Source organism: Martes martes (assembly GCF_963455335.1).
Source record: "Martes martes genome assembly, chromosome: 16".
NCBI classification, from domain to species: domain Eukaryota; kingdom Metazoa; phylum Chordata; class Mammalia; order Carnivora; family Mustelidae; genus Martes; species Martes martes.
The window spans coordinates 33267341-33289059 of record NC_137904.1 but is presented as its reverse complement, the minus strand read 5'-3'; the positions used below and the strand labels follow the sequence as shown (position 1 = coordinate 33289059).

Sequence of the window (21719 nt, the reverse complement as noted above, 5' to 3'; positions counted from 1 at the left end):
ATAATCAATTATGTAATAGTAATACTATAATACAGTTATTAATTGGGAGTCAATAGACACAGGAACTAAGTCCTGCTGGTGAGATTTTCCTAAATTTGAGCTTCTTGGCTTTACAGGTATTTGAAATGGTTCTTTTAAGAAGCCATGCTAGGTGCATCCGTCAATAATCAAAAGGGAAGGAATAAACAGTTTCAACCTTGAGAACATGTAGTACTGGAGGTCGGATTGTCCAGAAGGCCAGGAGAGACACAGCAGGAATGCTGCAGGACTGTGGAACATTCTGGTGCCCTCTACCTGCCTGCAGTTCAGATGACTGGACACCTCCATCTCATCTGGCCTGTCACCCATGGCCCTTTTGTCTTCTCTCGCAACCAAAAGTAGGAAAGTTAGGGATGGCGTAGGGGCACCAAAGACAAGCTTTGCCTTCTTAGGATTTAAATTGGAAACTTTCTGGGATTAAGCTGGCTTTCTCTTGTTCTAACCTCAGGGGCCTCATGAGTGTGGCTGGACCGGGGCAACCAGGAGCCAAGGCTTGGGCACACTCACTGAGGTGACCCAGGCACTGACCCACCCTTTCCCCACCCTGGAAAGGGAGACCCTGCCTGTGCTACGAGTCAGCTCAAGGCTGCTGGCAGGAATGGTAACACAAGCCCATCGTCCCTTGAATTATACATTTAAGGGGCTGGAAGCCTTGAGGAGCCAGAGTGACATTCATGCCAGGGCAGGGGAAAATGGTTCCAGCAGGGAGCCAGGCCCAAGGAAGGGGATGAACTCCAGGGGGGCGGGGAGGCCATGACCCTCGCTGCTGAGATGGAGCAGGGCCATTTCACCTCCCCTGCCAGGGGCCAAGGGAAGCTGGTGATAAAGCCCAGGATCCAGCTCTCTTTGTGCTTAATAGTCAAGAGATAATGCTGAGCACGCTCAGGATTTAAAGCAAGCACCCACGAGGGGGTCTGAAGAACCTGACATCTCCTGCAGAATTCCTCAGCTCGCAGAGACTAGACCAGCCGTGCTCGCCTGCTGCCATTCCTCTCCTGAGCACAGTGCTGGGCTCTGCTCTCCTTCCCAGGCAGGCCCAGCACCAGCAGCTCCAGGTGCATTTGCTTCTTCTTTTCTTCTTCTTCTTTTTTTTTTTTTTTTTTTTTTTAAGATTGGGGGCATTTGCTTCTGACTGGCATCTTTATTTTATGGAACTGTAGATGGCTTCAGAGTTTCCAAAGTTCGGCCACAACCAGCATCTTCTTTGGGTTCTGCAGCCCAAAACATACTTGGTGCAGTATTATTATCCCTATGTTTAGATGAGGAAACCATTCATTTGTTCATTCATTCACTCAACAAGTCCACTTTCAAGGATCTCTTGGGCTCCAGACCCTGTGATGGAACTGAATGATCCTCAGAAGGGTTAATGACCTGCCCAAAGCCACAGTCACACAGGGAGCAGCAGCGCCGGCACTGGAACCCACTTCTTTGACTGACACCAGAGGCCAGAACTCTTCCTCTGTAATGTGCCCCAGTGGCACCCTCAGCCTTGTATCCTCTAGCCTAGGACCCCAGGTAACCAGTGGCAGGAGCGTCCCACTGCAGACCAAGGTCACATGGAGTGAAAGGGACACAGGACAGTGGGAAAGACATAACTAGATCTTTCCTTTTTTTTAGAGCCTTTATTTGAGAGAGAGAGAGAGAGCATGCACAAGCGGGGGTGGGGGGGAAGGCCAGAGGAAGAGGGAGAAGCAGACTCCCTACTGAGTAGGGAGCCCGACATGGGTCTTGATCCCAGGACCCTGAGATCATGACCTGAGCTGAAGGCAGATGTTTAACCGACTGAGCCGCCCAGGCGCCCCAGGACATAAATAGATCTTTCTGGCTCTCCAGACCTCACTCCTATCCCATGTACCACTCCAACCCTGGCATCAACACTGCCCTTCACTGGGAGGAGAACCAGAGGGAGTTCCGGAAACTCCTGTCCCAAGGGTTGTGCAGCCCTGGCGCCCAGAAACAATGTTTCCGGGGTTGGAGACATTTTCTTCTTTCTGCTCTAGATGGTAACCCTCTGGCTTCCCTCCATAATCGGGGGGCAGAAGGGAGAAAGAAAAGAGCAAAGTTTACCACAAGGAGGGCAAGGGGAGCAACAATAAGGAAGGAAAGAAGAAACAGAAGGAATGTCATTAAGACACTGCTTTGCACACACACACAAACACACAAATAAACAAAAGCAAGTTTTCCAGTGTAACCTACCAGCACTGGGTAAGCTCCAATAACAGACAAGTTCCCAGGCTGTTCTTTAGCTTTCTCCTTTGTCTTTTTGTTTTTAATTGTTTGATTGATTAGCTGATTGATTGGTTTGGTGCTAGAAGGTTGGAAGAAGATAAAAGATATCGCAACTGCTGGGGGGGCTGTTGAGGAGAGAGAAGCGATTAGACAAGTAGCTGGTGAAAAGGGACACAATCCTAGTTTTTTATTTCTTCTCCTTTTTTTTTAAAGATTTTATTTGAGAGAGAGAGAGAGTGAGAGACAAAGCATGCACGTGAGTAGGTGAGGGGTGGGAGGGCAGAGGGAGATGGAGAAGCAGACTCCCCGCTGAGCAGGAAGCCCAACCAAGGGCCCAACCCCAGGACACCAAGATCATGACCCCAGTCAAAGGCAGACGCTTAACTGACTGAGTCTCCCAGGCGCCCCCTTCTCCATTTTAATCTAATGTACATTCGCCTTCATCCGGTGGGAAGCAACAGTTGCTGAGAGCCTTCCAAGCACTGAGATCAAAGACCGACTCCGTGCCAAGAACTTTGTTCCTGCTCTTCTTTAACCCATATAGCACCTTGATGAGGGAGATGTTAGGACCTCTGCTTTACAGGTAAGGGAACTGAGGGTCAAGTTATTCACCAACTCCCCTAATGTCACAAGACAAGGCAATTGATCAGGGCTTCAGTCCCAGGCCTGCTGGGGGTTTTTCCACTACTCCACATTGCCTCTCTGCCCACATCGCTTCCCTGCTCCATCCTCCGCAGCAAATTTGCAGATTTTGTCATTGACTGGAGAAGGTTAGGAAACACTGCCCTGGGCAGTCTCTAGGAACTCAGCACAGTTAGCTCCTTCCTCTCCTACTCCCACTATGGTGCAAACACAGTCGGTATCCCCCACAGGCCTCTGTCATTTGTCCTGTGGTCTATCAGCTCCCATCTCTACTATATTCCAGGCACCCCAGGACCTTGTCTTCCTAAACCTCAGCCAGAACATTATTTTACAAGGACACTCGCCAACCTTGAAAGGCAAGGTACCCCAAGGCAAGGAAATAAATTAATGTGGTTGAGCAGCATGAGAGTGCAGCGCCACCTAGCGGTGTTGGGGCCAAACGGTCCCGGGTGGTGACATTTTCAAACAATCAATATCTCATTATTAACCATAATCACAACCTGATGTTTACTTTTGGAGAAATGTTCAGCGGCAAGGGATGCACATGCACTTTTCTGCATGTTTCAGAGGCCTGCGATCCTAAATGCCACAATGACTATTAAACAGTGTCCTGCCCATGAGCAAACAGGAGGGAGCAGAGATTGATTGTACATCTTTTTCATCTAAGCGACTCACCAAAAAACAAAGCATCCGTTGAAGCCACTGACCTTTCACTAACTGCTGGAAGGAAAATGCTTGATAAATAATAAATAGGCCAGTACTGGATGTTGCTCAGAACCATCTTTTAATTAAAAGAACAGACCAACTAGGTCAGGTGACTGACATTTGGGTTCCGGACCAAGACAAGCATCATTCGAGGGTAAAACTCTACCCCAAATGTAATTTCATTGTCAGCTACCATTCTAACTAACAAAAATTGTCTGCCTGGAATACATATGGATGGAAGGGGCATAGCACTCAACTTCCTGCCTCCTTTGCTTTACCCCAGCGACCTCTTCATTTGAGGGCCACAGCAAAAACAAGCAACTGTCTGGTTCACATCTCCACAGAAACTGCTCCAGCACCGGGCTCACCCAGTCACACACCCACAGGCCACACTGAGCACTACCCTAGGAGTGATAGGGAAGCCACTTCCTGTCTTCCCCATTGGAGATGCCCTTCCTCCCCCAGACAAAGTGACCTCAACCACGTGGCTCATGGAACCTGCTCAGGCATCCATCACCCTGGGCACCACCGAAGGCTCAAAACACATGACGAATCTCACCAATCACGCCTCCACCTTCTGGCTGTTCTGCAAGACTGGAAGAGCTCAGGAACACGGAGACCCTGAGCGAAGTGATAATCTCACACCCCCCACCCCCAACACAAACCCTCATGGTTCCTCGTCCCTGGCCCCACATTCCTGAGGCAATGCCAGCACAGGCGCTACCAGACCCACATCATGTCACGGGCCCTAGTGCCCATGTAGTCAGGAGAACTGGTGGCCCGGCTCTGTGTTAGACCTGCTCAGAGCGCAGAGCCTAGAAGGATGGAAGAGGCCCCACAGCTCCTGCGTGCCTGTCTGGATTCCCAAGAGTGGAGGCAGGCACCAGTGTGGGGCTCAGAGAAAATCTTATCCCACTTAAATGACTTTCTTTAAAGACAGAATGTGTGCAATGCTTTTAAATGGCAAGCCATCATTTATTTACAGAGAATACAGTATCATTTAAAAAAAAAAAATCAGGGGCACCTGGGTGGCTCAGTGGGTTAAAGCCTCTGCCTTTGGCTCAGGTCATGATCGCAGGGTCTTGGGATCAAGCCCTGCATCGAGCTCCCTGCTTCCTCCTCTCTCTCTGCCTGCCTCTCTGCCTACTTGTGATCTGTCAAGTAAATAAAATCTTTAAAAAAAAATCACATTAGGAGAAGGAAAGGAAAAGTGAATTGGCGGAAATTGGAGGGGAAGACGAACCAAGAGCGACTGTGGAGTCTGAGAAACAAACTGAGGGTTTTGGCGGGGAGGGGGGTGGCGGGGGCTGGGTGAACCCGGTAGTGGGTACTAACGAGGGCACTATTTCCATGGAGCACTGGGTGTGGTGCACAAAGAAAGAATCTTGGAACACTGAAAAAATAAAATTAAAAAAAAAAAATCAGGAATCCTCTCAGAGCACCAATTTTTCTATAATACTTCTTTCATGATCAGAGAACATGACACTAAGTATTAGGCAAAATTACAAAAGGACTTGGGTTTGCCTTTTAAGGACACATGATCAAGAATAAGGCCTACTAAACAAAAGCGAAGGAAGAACTCTAAAAAACCTTGTAAATCCAGGACCACTTAAAAGAGCCTTGCCATAAGGGCGCCTGGGTGGCTCAGTCGGTTAAGTGTCTGCCTTCAGCTCACATCGTGATCCCACGGTCATGGGATGGAGTCCTACATTGCGTCGGGCTCCCTGTTCAATGGGAAGCCTGCTTCTCCCTCTCCCCATACCCCCTGCCCTCACTTAAGCGCTCTTGCTCTCACTCAAATAAATAAAATTTAAAAAAAAAAAAAAGCCTTGCTATATAGATGATGGGAGATGAGTGACCTGTTTCCTTTGTTGGCTTTCTTTTTCCTTCTGTCCCTTAACTAAGAGCATTCATCTGGCTCAGTCCCCGACCATCCAGTGTCTCTCTACACTCCCCTTGGGGAGCTCATTCATTCTCCTGGCTCCAACCCTTAGCCCTGTGCTAGCGACCTCCTCCCTATCTCCCAGACATCTAACTTATCCCTCTGTCTGCCACTTGGACGATGCACCATTACCTCTCAGTATGTTGAGAACTGAAGCCCTCCTCCCAACCTTGCTGTTAGTGATGTAGGCATTCGTCTGGTCACTAAGTTTTGTGACCTTGGCATGGCTGCAGAGACCAAAACCTTGACAGGTCTCCTCTTCCCGCCCTCCCCCCCCTCTGCCCACTCCAACCCCATTCTTTGCATCACATCTGGGTGAATCTTCCTTCCACACAACACTACTTTCACTATGTTACTTCCCTGCTCAGACTTCTTATACCCAACTGAACAATTCTGGATAGTTACTGAGGCCACCATGATCTGACCCCATACTACCTGTTCAAACCTGTTTTCCACTACTCAGAGTAATAGAAGAACCTGTCACACATATTACAAGTGAGCTTTGCATTCAGTCTCAACTTTCACATAACTGGAAGCCAAAGAGGCAAACATTATTCCTATTTTGTAGTCTGGCACCATCACAGGCACAAGGGCACACGAGCAAAAACCGGAGTAACCAGAACTAGCCTCAGATCTTCAAACTTGTCTTTGCAAACTGCACTGTAACCTGGACACACGCCTTCCTTGGCTTCAGTGTAGCAAACCCACACGGAGGGCTCACTCCAGAAAAGGCTCGGTTTAATGTGTCAGTAGGTACAACTAAGAATTTCTGCGCCTGTTGACACTCTGCATAGAAAGAAGGTAGTCCCCTCCAGAACAGACGACCAGGGGTGAGGCAGAAGCACAAACAGCAGACCAGGTATGCCAACTAAATGAGGTGCATGAGTGTAGCCCAAAGAGGCTCTGCAAGGGACTGGAGATCTGATTTGAATATCACGTAACATTTCCAAGCATGTACCATTTCTCTTTCCTTTTTCTTTTTTGCGTAACTGAGTTTTATGTCCAACATGTGGATTGAACTCAGAACCCTGAGATCAAGAGCCACATGCTCTACCGACTGAGCCAGCCAGCCAGCCGCCCCTGAGCAGGCTCCACTTGGAGGGGCAGTGAAAACAGTTTCTCAAGATTGCGGTGGCAGTCTGCCTTGGGCTCAGGTAATGATCTCAGGGTCCTGGAATTGAGCCCCGCTCTCGGCTCAGCAGGGAGCCTGCCTCCCTTCCTCTCTCTCTGCCGGCTTGTGATCTCTGTCAAATAAATAAATAAAATCTTAAAAAAAAAAAAAAAAAAAGATTGCGGTGGCAGGAAGGGTGCTCCAGGCAGGGGAAACAGCGTGCCTACTTCAACTGCCCCCACCTTTCAAAGCTCTCCGTGCGGTATTCCTGGAGTCTAGAGCTGGCTCCTCCCCGACGCTACCATTATTTCATATCATAACTTAAAAGAATTCCTGTTCATCTTATTGTTTGCAAAGTCACTCATCTTCCCAGTTAGATTTTAAGCTCCTTAATGCAAGAATGAGCTCACACTTCCATTCTCTCCAAGCATCTCTATGCTGTCAATGGCTTTTGCCTACACCAACTGTGTGAAGGGCTCTGAACTCCCCCCAAAACTTCAATTTCACTGTTTTGACCACGGAAATTCAACGTGAAGAAGTCTGCTATAAGGTCTAGTCTCTCTCCCTTCTACCAGGCTTAGACTCGCCTCAGGAAAGAGTCTGTCTGGTTTAACAAGATGTAAATGGGAGCGCCTGGGTGGCTCAATCGGTTAAGTGTCTGACTTTGGCTCCGGTCTTGATCTCAGGGTCCTGGAATTGAGCCCTGGCCCCAGCTCCACGCCCAGCAGGTTTCTGCTTCTCCCACCTCCTCTCCCTCTACCCCTCTCCCTACTCCTGCCCATGTGCATGCTCTCTAATAAACAAAATCTCAAAAAAAAAAAAAGCTGGAAATGTGCTGGTGAGGGTGCAGGGATACAGGCATCCCCGCATGTTGCTGGCGGGAGTGTAGAAGAGCAGCTTCTGTGGAGGACTACATCGGAATCAAAGACACATGACTCCAGCAGTACCACAGTGACAGGTACGCCCACAGTAGCACTGGCTTGTTTGCAGCCCAAGAACACATACAGCCACTTTTGTCACTCAGGAACTGATCATATCACTAGGCATCCACACAAAGGATCTGAGACAATAATATTAAGTAGAAAAACGAGGTACAGGACAGGAAGCACAGTGTCCTCACACATATGCCCAAAATATTCCCGGAAAGGAAATGGCCTTGTGGGAGAGAACTAGGTGGCTGGAGATGGGTTTTAGAAAGGAGACTGGCCTTTTACCTTTAAATTCTGAGCCATGTGCCTGTATAGTTTCAAAAAAAATTATGCATAAGGGACACCTCAGTGGCACAGTTGGTTAAGCATCTGAATCTTGCTTCAGCTTGGGTCGTGATCTCAGGATCATGGGATCAAGCCCTACACCTGGCTCTGTGCTCAGCACAGAGCTTGCTTCAGGGTCTCTCTCCCTCTCTCTCTGCCCCTCCAGCTCATGCTCTCTCTAAAATAAATAAATCAATCTTTAAAAAAAAAAAAAGTAAAGGCACCTGGGTGGCTCCATTGGTTAAGTATCTGCCTTCCGCTCAGGTCATGATCCCAGAGTCCTGGGACTGAGGCCTGCGTTGGGCTCCCTGCTCAGCGAGACTGCCTCTGCTGCTCCCCCCACCTATGCTCTCTCGCTCTCTGTCAAATAAATAAATAAAATCTTTTAAAAATAAATAAATAAATAAATAAATACAAGTTTAAAAAATACAAAGTATGTGTCAAACAACTTTCTAAAAAATGTCATCATCATCATTATGGCAAAAAAACCTGCCTTTTAAACCCCAGAAACAGAAGGTCTAGAAAAGTTAATGAGTGACCCCCCACAAACTGTTCCTCTGAGAACAGAACCATCTCTTCCACCTGCTTAAGTCCTCCTCCCCAAGCTTGGCACTCACTGGCTGTCTACGGTTGTTGAATGGATGAATTTACTTTCCCATCTACGAGTAAAACATTCCACAAACAAGAATTGCAAAACGGTGACAGGGGTGGCAGGGAGACACAGCATGGCCGAGAACTGCTTTTGCCTCATGTACTATTCACCTTCCATTCCCAGAGCACCATGTGCAAGGCCGTGCCCAGGCTGAGGTGTGGGCTCTGCCCTTGGTCTGTCAGGACACAGAAGAGACTGCACACAAAGAACAGAAAAGCTACAGGAGTTCTAAAATCAGAGAATTTCTGAAGCAGCTTATTTCTACTACCTGAAAACCACTGGTCTGATCAGAAATACAAAAGCTACACACTTAGAAGAAGATGTCATTTATTCAGGAGAAGATATGAAAATGAAGAAAGCAGAACAGTTGGTAAGGTCTCATGAGCACATCTCCACACCAGGAGGCAGGTGGATGCTGGGGGAGAACGGCATCTAAATGAGCTGGCCCCCTCCTGGCAATCCAGTTATCTACAGTTGTCCTCTGAGTTCAGTCTTTGGCTGAATGTAATCACTTATTCATTCAAATCTTTACTAAGCAGACTAGGTTCGGGCCTATGCTAATTGCCTCCAGCACTCTCAACCTCATCTATGAGATCAAAGCTATAGTTCTGACCTTTGTCTATCATCAATAATAGGTTCTCACTTTTACCACAAAGCACAAGTCAGCGTGACCTCTCAAGTTGAAGAGCAATAGTTCTACAGCAAAATGTAAAGATTATCTACAGACAGAAACAGTTGGCCCAGGGGACATACCATATGCACAAGTAAAAGCGTGATGGAGCCAGAAAAGAGAAAGATACCCAAGAATCAGATATAGTCAACCCACATGTTAACACAGAAATCCAAGCAGACCTACTCAAAACGTGTCCCATTCAAACCATACTTATAAAGGTTTCCTCATGCTATTTACAATTTTAAAGTAAATTTACTTTATAAGCAGTCAGGGAATTCTTTATTTAATACCATCCTAACATAAAAGTTCATTCAAACCATGAAACTGAGCTTATGACAACCTAGAAATAGGAACTAAAAGAAGGCAAACATAATGCCTTAGAGACTGGGGAACATTTACACAGTTCAACTGTTAAAAACAGTTCAACATTCATCTAGTGAATACAGTCTGGATGTCAGTATACATGGAATACAAGTTCTTCAGGGAGGTGAGAAACCTTTTGGCTGTTCTTCAGATGTCTCCAAACGCTGATCCTGGGGAACTTCTTGCAGAGGCTGGTTTTTTTCCAATACCGTTTGAGGTTTGACACCCGTGGGTTCAGATTCCCAGGAAATGTGACTACCTTCCTTTTGCTTAAAAGACCAGACACAAATACATCACACAGATGTTGTCATTTTCACTACACTGACTGGCTGAAGCTGTATGACTAAGCACATTCTATCATGAAATCAAAACGTTAACATTAATATCCCAGGTCAAATTCTATTATAACAAGCAACACACATGATAAAAATCTCTAGAGAACCGTAATTTCAAAAGCCCTACTGCTAACTCACTTGTTCCAAGTAGCAGTCACTATCACAAAATTTTAGTATATGTATATGTACACATCTTTTTTTTTTAAATTTCAGTATATTTCATCTACCAGCATTTGACCTGGTGTTCAGGGACACAAGCCAAGGTTGGAGAAGAAAAACCAAGCCTTCCTCTAACTTCTAACAAAGAGACAACTAATCCTTAAAACAATTTTAATTAAAAAATACTCACAGTCCTTGCTTCTCCTACTCTTCTCAAAATGACACCTGCTGCTAATAAAGCCTTCCCTGTTTCCACAAATAACTTCTCTTCATCAGTTTCTCCGAGTTTCTGTAGTTCAATGTACTTCTCCACAAACCTGGAATTCCAAGCAGTCACATCTGAGGTCTGTATATTGAGAGTCATCAACATGCTGTTACACAGTATAAAGCCTTCCCTTAACATATCTTCCTATAGGAATGGCTTTTTTCTCCTGGGGAATTCAACAAAACTCCTCAAACTTTAAATTCCTTAAAAAACAAAAAAATTAACCCAGGACATGTTAAAATGGCTTACTGTTGACAGGTAGACTTGAAGTTTGGATTGAAAAGATCAAAAGCTCTCTGACCAGATCCATAGGCTGAATAAAATTTCCTAGAAAATATAAACAACACAGTATAAATCTCCACTTACAGATCATGGCCAAGAATAAAGAAAAATTACTAAGCCAAACATAAGGTTTTTTTTGTTTTTTAAAGTAGTGCATGCACATGGCAAATACACCAAAATATTACAAAAAGGTATCCAATGAAAAGTTAACATTCCTACTCACCTCCACCCCAAACCCCCAGATCCCTCCCAGGAAGCAACACTAACCATTTTCTTGTGTATCCATCCAAAAATATTCTAATATACAAGCATACATGCATCTATCATTCCCTCCCCAGTCACATAGTTTAACTCCAAGGACAGAAAACACTATTGTACATTTTGCCTCTTCTACTTAATAGTTCTCAGAGATCATTTCAAATCATTGAACTTAGATTGTTTCCAGTCCTTTGCTCCTTTTCCAATCCTTTTGCTCCTGTAGACAGTGCTACAGTGATTAACTTTATCAGTATTTTTTAGTACACTGTACAAATGAGTCTGGAATAAATTCATAAAAATAGTTTTACTAGCTCAAGTTATGTGCGTTTGTAATACGGCCTTCCAAACTGCCAGACGCTTCCTGAAGTGGCTGTGCCAATTTACACTCACAGCAGTAATGTAGGAGAGTGTCTATTTCCCCATACCGTGGCCAAATTCGCTCTTTCTACTTTTTGTTCTTTGTCAATTTGACAGATGAAAAATTGTAACTCGTTTTACTTTTGCCTTTTCTTATGAAATAAACTGGACATCTTTTCATATGTTTAAAAACAAACTGAATTTCCTTTTCTGTGCCCTTCCGTTTGGTGGGTTTTTTCTACTGATTTATAAGCAAACTTTATAGCAATATAATTAGCCCTTTGTCATACTTGTTGCCAAATTTTTTCCCCAATATGTTAGCTTGCTTTTGAGTCATCTTGTGACACTTTTTTAGGGGGCAGAAAATTTTAATATGGCTTCTGGGTTTTATGTTATACTGACAAAGGTCTTTATCACTCAGATTATTCTTAAAATTTTCCCACGTTTTCTTCTAGTACTTTTATGCTTTGATTTTTTACGTTTAGGTTTTGATACATCTGGAACTTATTTTGTTTTTATAAGTTCTTTAAAATATTAAAAACACTGAAAGGAAGCCACAAAAATAAAGGTTCAAAAAATTATTTAAACGCAAGGTATTATTATTTTGACATTAACAGTAATAAAAAAGGGACCAGTAAAATATTCCACATTCTCCAATGAACTATCACCTAGCTCCTGCTATCCATACAGCAGAAACACAAATGATTTTTTATTTTTAGAGAGGGATAGAAAGCACGAGCAGGAAGAGGGGGAGAGGGAGAGAGAGAGAGAATCCCAAGCAGACTCCTATGGTAAAGCCCTACGGAGGGTTCAATCCCAGGACCCTGAGATCATGACCTGAGCCAAAATCAAGAGTCGAATGCTGACCTAATTAAGACTCCTAGGCACACCCACAAATGATTTTAATACATAAATCCTGACAAAGTACGTGCAATGAGCCTACCCAGAAAAGCAATGACAAAGAAATTAATGCCCCCAAAGATCTCGTACTTCAGGAACTACCCTGAAAAATTCCAAGTAGAGCAAGAACATACTTGTTCCCCCACCTCAAGGAGTGTTGGGGGCCAGGGGAGGAGATTCCTGATATGAAAGGGGCCTAGACCTCAAATGAGAATATAATGACCTCATAAATTGTTTTCTTACATTCAGAAATAGAGAAAAGAATAAGAGGACAGGGGCACCTGGGTGGCACAGCTGGCTGAGCATCTGACTCCTGGATTTGGCTCAGGTCGGGCTCAGGGTTGTGAGATCGAGATTTGCCTGGGGCTCCATGCTTAGCACAGAGTCTGCTTCTCCCTCTGCCCTTCCCCTGTGCTCTTGTGTGTATGCACACCCGCTCTCTCTAAAATTAAAAAAAAAAAAGAAAAGAAAAATAAAGAAATATGTATTACCCTGAACAAGGTACCACCTCTGATCTTAATATTTAAGAAAAAAGAATCATGGGGCGCCTGGGTGGCTCAGTGGGTTAAAGCCCCTGCCTTCGGCTCAGGTCGTGATGCCAGGGTCCTGAGATCGAGCCCCGCATAGGGATCTCTGCTCAGCATGGAGCCTGTTTCCCCTCTCTCTCTGCCTGCTTGTGATCTCTGTCTGCCAAATAAATAAATAAAATCCTTGAAAAAAGAAAAGAAAGAAAGAAAGAAAAAAGAATCATACAAATTCTAGGTACTAAAAACTGAAATCACTATTTGTGGGAAAGAGCTCTGCCACTGAATTCCCAGTGAGTTGACCTCCTTGAGCCTCATAGTCTCTATGAATAAAATGAAGACAATACACCGATCTTGTAGGGTTAGAGTAAGGCCCAAGTTGGAGAATGTTTTTTAAGGTCTTAGCATAGTGCTAACGACACACAGAAACGGGTAGCTATAACTGCAGTTACCAGTCCACTGTTGGGCTCCAGATCCTATTTCCCAGAACTTGTTTCAGATTCCCTAACCTGGGAGATACACAAGACCTTCTTCACAGGGCAAGCCCTGGCTCGATTCCTAAAAGAGTCACCAGACTGCTAGCTAAATCTCTCCTCCTGAAGTTCTGCTGCCTCCTGTCCACCATGTGGCTTGGCACTCACGCTCTAATCCGATCCTCGGGGTACAAGATGTCCTGGATGGCAGCTTTGGCTTTGCCATAACGCAAGCGGGGCCTCCGGAAGACCGGCTCTCTCAGTGGGGGAAAGGCATTATATACGTCAAACCACAGGGGCTTCTCGTTCAACACCCCAGCCCGAATCAGGTCCCGAGTCCTTAAGGAAGGAAAAATAACGAAGATCAGCCTGGTCACAGCCTAGTCACAGCCTGGGACATCAATGGGATCACGGAGTCCACAAGACAGAACCGAAGGAGGCCAGAGCGGGGTGTTCCCCACCTACAGTTAACATATTTCTATATTCCAAACCAAACTAACAAAGCTCAGGGGTTAAGTTCTATTTTTCTCAAGTGCGTGCCACCCCACCCCCCACCCCATCCCCGCAGCGTGGAAGAAAATACAAAGATGGCCCAGCTGGGCCCATCATCATCTTCCTCCCTTCCTCTTCCTAGAGAACTCCACTCGGACGGGGGAGAGGTGCAAACTTGAAAGGGAAACATGCGTTCAGAGAGTGGGTGGTCAAGCACACCTATTTAGAGACAGGAGGGAGCACGAGAGGGCTTCCCCCGGCTCAGACTCCTGCACTCTGGAGAATGCTTCGCCCGGCTCTCTCCCACCCAGAAACAGCGTGAGCGGTCGAGAGCCCCCATCCTGAGGAGGTACCCTCAGCCCACACCGGGTCCAAGCACGCACCGCGAGAAAACACTCCCCACGGTCTCCAGCCGGCTCCTCGCCATGGCTGGTGCCTCAGACACTTACGGCCGGAGGCTGCCGGAAGCGGAAGCGCCAGCGGCAGGCGAAATGGGCGGAGGCTGCTGGCCGAGACGAGGATCGCGGCGCTCTCTCCGCCGCCGCTGCGGGAGAGCCGAGCCAGGCAAAAGCAAAGGATGGGCCGAATTGGCGCGGCTGTTGGCCCCGGCCAGGTTCAGACGGGAGAACTCGATAGCCGAGCCGAAAGGGAGGAAGCGGGCCAGAGCCGGGCAGAAGCAATAAATGACCGATCTAGAGGAGGGAATCACGCAGGCGGTTGCTTTGCCCTTTCTGGCCTTGCGGAGCCTACTCCAGTCAAGAAGGTGGGGCGGCGCGGAGGGAAGATGATGGGGAGGAAGGAGGGAGGCGCAGCCTACGTTCGGGGAGCCAGCTAGGCCAGGACGCATGTAAAGACAGATATGAGAGGTCACACCGGGGCAAGGCCCGGACTGCGCCTTACCTTGTTTGGAGCCACAGACTCCGCAGAAGGAAACCGAGGCTAGGGACGGGCAGGCACCGGCCCAAGGTCACACTAGGGCCCGAGCCTCCCTCCTCCGCGCCCTGCTATGCGGCGCGCCCCGGGAGTCCGTTGACCCCGGAGTGCCTCCAGCATCCGCTGCCCTCGGGATGCTGCGGGCAACTAGTGTTTTCTCCGCGGGAGGCGTCGCGGACTCGCTCCTCTTGGAGCTGGAAAAGCGAAAGTGAACAGAACAAAATTCCGAGACGGAGACTCAAAAATCTGGGGACAGTAACCGCTCAGGGTGACCTTTTGGTCCAATAATCATACTAAGGGTAGAGTACCCCAGAGAACTCAAAGCGCAATGTCCTGAGGGTAATGGTGCAAGATTGGTCATTGCAGTATTGCAGCGGGGAAGAAAATCAAATGGAAAGTTATGGTTTATATATCCTATGCAATCTTGTGCAGCTATTACAGTGAACAAGTTATGTCCCTATGCATTTACCTACATGCACGCCCATGACTTCTAAAATGAAAAAGGACGTTGCAGAGAAACATTTTAGTTCAAAGAATAAAGAAAACACCTTTATATATGTTTGTGTTTGTATGGAGATAGAAACCATGTAGAAGGCACACAAGACTGTGAAGATTGGTTATCTCCAGTGAGACTGCAAGAAAAGAACATTTTTTTCTTTATGTATCCCTCAGAGTTTGACCTGTAAAGAGTTTTTATTCGTATTTGAGCTTTTTAATCCAATGAAATGTTTTGAATCACAGACACACAAAATAGCTTCTGGGAACCCATTATCATCTTTGTAAGCCAGAAAGAGCAGCAAGTCATCCCAGAGCCCTCCCACTCTATGGGAGGCTGGTAAGGAGGAGGGATGTAATGTTTGAGAAGCAGTTACTGCTTGTTTGTGTTATCTTGGAATCCACACACCTACTCAGAAGGTAGCTATTATTAGCCTTATTATAGATGAGAAAGTGAGGCCACAGGGAGTGAAGTAACTTGTCAGATACGTGAGTGACAGATACAGGCTTCCAGGACAGCCTGGGCCCTCTCTAGAACCCACAACCCTCCTTAGCTATGCCTCGAGCTGGAGATGGGTAGACCTACAGAGACCGGACAAAGCTGGCCCCAGGGGCAAGGGCCAGGGTGATCTGAGGCCCAGGGCTACACTAAGAGTGCGGTTTCACTGTTGCCACAGGGCCCTGTGACAAAGGAAAGAAAGAACCCAGTTCTGGCTGCTGGGCCAAGTGTAGAGATTCCAATCTCCCTTCCTAGGAAGGTCTGGAGGACTCTGCTCTAGGGAGAACAAACACGCTCCCAGCTAAATATAGTCTTCCCAGCCTCATAACAAGTTTCTAATTCTGTCCCAAGTCAGAGCTAGCTGCTGGGGGGGACCACAGACACACTTCCCCTCTCCCACTCAGGCCTGGCTCCCTAGGCCATTGCAGTGACCGCTGGTAAAGAAGTAGAAGGGTTTATTCCACGATAAGGGAAGAGAGCCAAGAACACGAACCCTCAATAGGGGAGGAATTGCAAGGTGGGAATTTTTCCCCTAGATCTTCTTAGGAAAGTTCCTTCCTCTTCTGAGGCTTGAAAGTTTCCCCTCCAGCATCCTATTTAATGCCTCTGTGCCTGAGACAGGGGAATGCTGGTGGGTAGATAGGAGGACCATGGGGATGTGGGAGCAAGATGAATGGGGAACCCCCAGCCTGCAGCAGGAAGTGTGTGCCCTAGGGAGTGTTCATTCATGAAAGGGAAGAAACTGTCAGGCAGCTGAGGGCAGGCAAACTGGACGTTAGAGGCTTCTGTCTTCTCACCAGGACCTCTCAAGGCTGCAAGGGGCTCATGTACTCATGCCACATTCTGAACCAGAAATCTGGATCATCTTGTTAAACTGTTCGACTCTCTGATGCCATAGGTAGTGTCCTGGCAATCTTACACAGAAGGAAAGAGAACGTGTAAACTCTCCCAAAGGCCATATTCCTTCTACTGCACTGCTGGACCCCTGTAGATGTGCCCACTAAACAGTCTTAACTGTCTGCGTGCCTTGCAGCAGGAGTAGAAGCCGCCGTTTGTGGACAGCCCAAATCGTAGCAGCGGGCACTTAGTGCTGGTACGTGACAAGTCTGATGGCAGTTACAGCATCACTGCTGCTCTTGTGATCTGTCACCCGCCGACTGCCCCCTAGGACTGAAGCATTTTCATATTGTAGTAGTCGGCTAGGGCAGCTGTAACAAGCGATCACAGACTGGGTGGCCTCAACACCAGAAAGGTATTTTCTTGCAGTTCTGGAGGCCGGAAGTCCGAGATCAACTTGGCAAGGCTAGTTGCTGCTGTGGCCTGTCTCCTTGGCTTGCAGACGGCTGCCCTGAATCCTCACGTGGTCTTCCCTCTGTCGTGTGTCCTCTTCTTGTGACATTGGTCATATTGGATCTGGGCCAGACCTAATGGCCTCATTTCAACTTCAATACCTCTTTAAAGATGATCTCCAAATGCAGTCACATTCTGAGATACTGGGGGTTGGGATTTCAATGTAGGAATTTTGGAGGGGATGCTGTCCAGCCCCATTACATTGCTAAGTACTTACTCTGAAGAGCTCCCGTCTACCCAGCCAGATCCACACCGACTTAACCCTGCTCTGTTCCTCACGAGGCTGACTTCTATGGACCTCATCCCACTTTAGTTCCATCTGTGTTGTTGAAAATGGCAAAATTTCATTCTTTCTGATGACTGAGTAATATTCCGTGTGTGAGTGTTTACACCACATCTTTTTAAAAAGATATTATTTATTTGAAAGAGAGAGAGAGAGAGCATAAGCAGGGGGAGGGGCAGAGGGAGAAGGAGAAGGAGACTCCCTGCTGAGAAGGGAGCCCCACAGGATGCTCAATCCTAGGACCCTGAGATCATGACCTGAGCCGAAGGCAGAGGCTCAACCCACTGAGCCACACAGGCGCCACCACATCTTCTTTATCTATTCACCACCAGTCGATGGACATTTGGGTTCTTTCCATAATTTGGCTATTGTCCGTAGTGCTGCTATAAACATTGGGGTGCGTGTGCCCCTTTGAATCAGCATTTTTGTATCTTTAGGGTAAATACCCAGTAGTGCAATTGCTGGGTCATAGGGAAGCTCTATCTTCAACTTCTTGAGGACCCCCCGTACTGTTTTCCGGAGTGGCTGCACCAGCTTGCATTCCCACCAACAGTCCAGGGGAATTCTCACAGGGTGGCCTCTTCATACAGAGCTCTCTCCCCAGGTTCCAGTCCCTGTTTCCTCCCTTGCCCCTTCAGACCTAGACTCAGCAAACTGTGTCCCTCTGTCACTAGCCAAATGCCCTAGGCCATCCTTTGTGTCTTCCCTACACTCTGCCCACATCTTTATGAAGAGTGCCCTTATTTATTTTTTATTTTTTTTATAAAGCTGTTTATTTTTTTAAAAGATTTTATTTATTTATTTGACACACAGAGATCACAAGTAGGTAGAGAGGCAGGCAGAGAGAGAGGAAGGGAAGCAGGCTCCCTGCTGAGCAGAGAGCCCGATGCGGGACTCAATCCCAGGACCCTGAGATCATGACCTGAGCTGAAGGCAGAGGCTCAACCCACTTAGCCACCCAGGCACCCCATGAGTGCCCTTATTTATATAGTGCCAGGGAGTGTGTCAGACAAAAAGAGAAAAAGCACCCCAATAGCAGGACAGTCTTGGTAAGTAAAAATCCCAGCATATTGATGAAATAATTAATACTGCTACTCAACTTTTTTTTTAAGATTTTATTTATTAGAGAGAAAGAGAGCATGAGAAGGGGGAGGGTCAGGGGGAGAAACAGACTCCCTGCTGAGCAGGGAGCCCCATGAGGGACTAGATCCAGGATGATGACCTGAGCTGAAGGCAGTCGCTCAACTACTGAGCCACCCAGATTCCCCTGCTACTCACCTTTGGCAGAAAGCCAGGGTCAGGGAGAAATTAGCTGCTTGTCTTCTAAAAGGAGGAAAACAATAGTATATGGACCAGGAGGATGAAAGACAAGGAGAAGTCTAGAGTGCCATATACCCCCCTCCCAGGCTGTTGTGTGCTCCCTCTCCTGGTCCAGCACGCTCCTCAGAGGCCCATATATCAGGAGAGCACTTGAGCCCCCAGCACACCCTCTGCCAGACTCTGCTCCCTCCCTTCCTAACCTTATCCCTTTCAAAATATGGTATTGTGACTCTACTTACTTGTCTGCGTCTCTATCTGGGCCTCTCTGAGGGCAGGAATGGGGTCTTTCCTATCTCTGCCTCCCCATACCCAGGCTGGGCTTGGCCCAGAGCTGACTCTCAGAGTTTCCTAAAAAACAACATGGCTGACTTAAAGCCAAGTTAGGACAAATGGCACCATCCAGCCCTCCTTTCTGGAGGCCTTCCTCAAATATACCCTAGATGTATGGGCAAAAGCTGTGATTGAATGGAAATAATCCTCCACCCCACCACAAACCTGGTCATCTCTAGTTCTGGCTATCCTGTGTGCCTCAGTGACAGATCCATTTTTACAAACCTCTGAGCCTCAGCTTTGTTATCTGCAAAATGGGCATAATCGTAGCACCCACCATATAGTCTTGTTGTGACGAATCAGTGGGCCAGTACCTTCAGAGTTATTAAAACAGTGCCTGGTGTATAGGCCCAATAAATAAGAGTGATGATGATGGTTTCTGAGCATTCCACATTTAAGAGCAACGGATCACAATTTATTAAATCACAATTTGCAAAGCGTGTTCATACAGCTGCCCATTCATTTCTTCAGCAAACAGTCTTGCCCCCAATAAGAATCCAGTTCAAGGAGAGGAAAGAGAAACACTTTATGCCTCTACCCACCCCTGTATCACCGTGGCTCCTTTTGTAGCCAAGGAAACAGAAGCCAGGTGGGCCTGAAGCAACAATCTGGCCTCTTATTATTAGAATTAAAAGGCAATTGGAATCACTCTGGAGCTTTCCCAGCAGAAGATGCAACCCTTGAAGGCAGATGTTTCAGGCTGATATGGGTCCCTCTTTCCTTGTGGAAGGCAAAGCACCTGCATCCTTAACGTGCATCCGAACCTCCCAAGATCCTGGAAAATGCAGCTCCTGACTCGGGAGATCTGGGGTGAAGACCCAAACTCTGAATTTCAAACAATCGCCCAAGTTGATGCCGACACTGCTAATCTGTAGGCAGGGCAACCGACTGGCCCAAGTTTGCCCAGGACTCTCCGTTTTAGCATTGAGATTCACACATCTGAGAAACACTTGGACCTGGAAACCAGGACATTTGGTCACTGGGTCCACAGAGCACACTTTGAGTAGCAAGGATGTAGCCAGCTGAGTTTGTGCTGAGCTTTGCAGCCCCTCACTCCGGAGTCCCTGGAATAATCCTCTTGACCTGATAAAGAATTGTGACTCCTTAATCTCTAGAAATTAGGGTAGCTGCTGGTTTAGTGAGGTGTAAAGCTTATGTAATCTTAGAGGCTCTTTTAAGGAAAAACAAGTACAAAAATATCCTTGTTTTGCAAAATTTGCCAAACATATAACAATGCAAATAGAGTAAATTCCCTTCTGTTTGGCCTCTGGCCTAACAGGTGCTCACTTCCTTGTGGAGAATGAGGTTGGCCTCTCAATGGCCAATTCTGAGAGAGACCACCAGGTGGCAGTAGATTTACACAGCCCTCTTCAACCCGCGCCAGGCCCCCGCCCATCTCCAGAAATTTCTAAATCTTCCTCCAGCTGGCCTAGCCAGCTAATCCAACAAATTAATCTGTGCTGTGATAATGGGCAAAGGAGTTCATGTGCTTCTCTCTAAGCAGCATATTTTTCATTTAATGGAAATGCTAAGAGACTGTTTTTTAAACCAAATAAAGAATGCTAATACGTGAGTTCCAGGCGCACTGTTGGATCACACATCACTATGGAGATGTTTTTAATCAGGGAGACCTTTTTGTGCTCAACAGATTGCATCTATGGAAAGGTTCTAGGTTTTATCACCTGTTCCCCCACCCCATTATATAGCTTAGTGTTTAGGTACCAACTTGGGAGTTCAGCTCCCTGGGTAATAAGTACTACCACTAACCAAGGATCATGTTGAGTAAGGACCTTAACATCTTTGTACCTCAGCTTCCTCATCTGAGAAATGGGAGTGATAATACTGATTTCATATAATAATTGTGGGGATTAGGTAAAATAATGTATATAAAGCACCCCAGAAAAGTTGCATATAGTAAGCACTCAATAGGCAGCTATTATCTTCATCATCCCATGCCTCCCCTGCCCTCTGCAAACAAAATTCTCCATCTTTCCTCCAACCTCAACTCCCTACCAGGTGCCTCAAGAGAACAGAGGGAGGTTTGAGTCCCCAGCATGGTAATAACCAGGCCAGTTCTGGGGACACCATTCTCCAGACCCATGATCTCCTCACAAGCGGGGCTGAGCCTGGAGACACCAAAGAGCACAAAGTGGGAGGGGCATAGGCTGGGCCAGAACTCCAGAGAGCCCAGCTCAGCACTTTTGCAGGAGGCAGATCTCCCATGTATCACCTCGTGGATACCAGGAGCCCAACATTTGCAGAGGAGCCTGGCATGTGAGGGCAGATGGATAAGGGGGTTGTCCGGCCCAGCCCGACTCCTTCCTAAGTCCAAGGAAGACACCGTTCAACACAGAGGGACTCATCGTGGAGCAGAGGCTTCATCTGTTGTTGGATCTGGGGAGCTCTCTTTGCCTTTTCTCCCCACATCCCCTCTCTGGCTACGGTCAGCTTCAGTCAGCTACGCCGAAAGGCAAAACGATGACTGGTTCTCAAACTCCGTTGCATGTTAGAACCACCTGAGGAGACTTTGCAGTCCAGTTCCCAGATGTACAACCTAAATCCCAAACCAATGAAATCAGAATCTTTTGAGAATGAGACCCAAAATTTCAGAAATAATTCCAATATGAGCCACCTAGCCGGGTGAGTCGAAGGAGCGTGCAAATCTTGATCTCAGAGTCGTGGGTTCGAGCTCCATGTTGGGTGTAGAGAGAGAGAGAGAGAACGAATGAAAGAGAGAAAGAGAGAAGGAGAAAGAAAGGAAAAATAATTCCCATGTACAGCAAGTTTGAGACCTGGTGTTCTCGAGTGGTGTTTCTCCCACTTAAGTGTGCATCCAAGTCACCTGAAGAGTTTAT

The 21719-nt window shown here is 46.9% G+C and overlaps 1 protein-coding gene across 1 annotated transcript; it reads right to left on the bottom strand.

Moving 5' to 3' along the window:
- Positions 1–8885: 8885 nt before the first annotated feature.
- Positions 8886–14411, bottom strand: MRPS23 (mitochondrial ribosomal protein S23). Its single transcript, XM_080826237.1, has 5 exons — positions 14038–14411; positions 13331–13501; positions 10618–10695; positions 10294–10420; positions 8886–9878 (listed from the first exon to the last, which is right to left on the bottom strand). Exons 1-5 carry the CDS (start codon positions 14079–14081, stop codon positions 9726–9728), a joined length of 573 nt encoding a protein of 190 aa, XP_080682363.1. The 5' UTR covers positions 14082–14411; the 3' UTR covers positions 8886–9725.
- Positions 14412–21719: the final 7308 nt, after the last annotated feature.

What these genes read in the sequence shown, in the direction of transcription:
- MRPS23 (XM_080826237.1), bottom strand. Translation starts at nt 14,081, where the DNA reads ATGGCGAGGAGCCGGCTGGAGACCGTGGGGAGTGTTTTCTCGCG. An exon ending in GTGGGGAGTGTTTTCTCGCG is followed by an intron (nt 13,502 to 14,037) that starts GTGCGTGCTTGG and finishes TCCTTCCTTAAG; the next exon opens with GACTCGGGACCTGATTCGGG. An exon ending in GAGTAGGAGAAGCAAGGACT is followed by an intron (nt 9,879 to 10,293) that starts GTGAGTATTTTT and finishes TGGTCTTTTAAG; the next exon opens with CAAAAGGAAGGTAGTCACAT.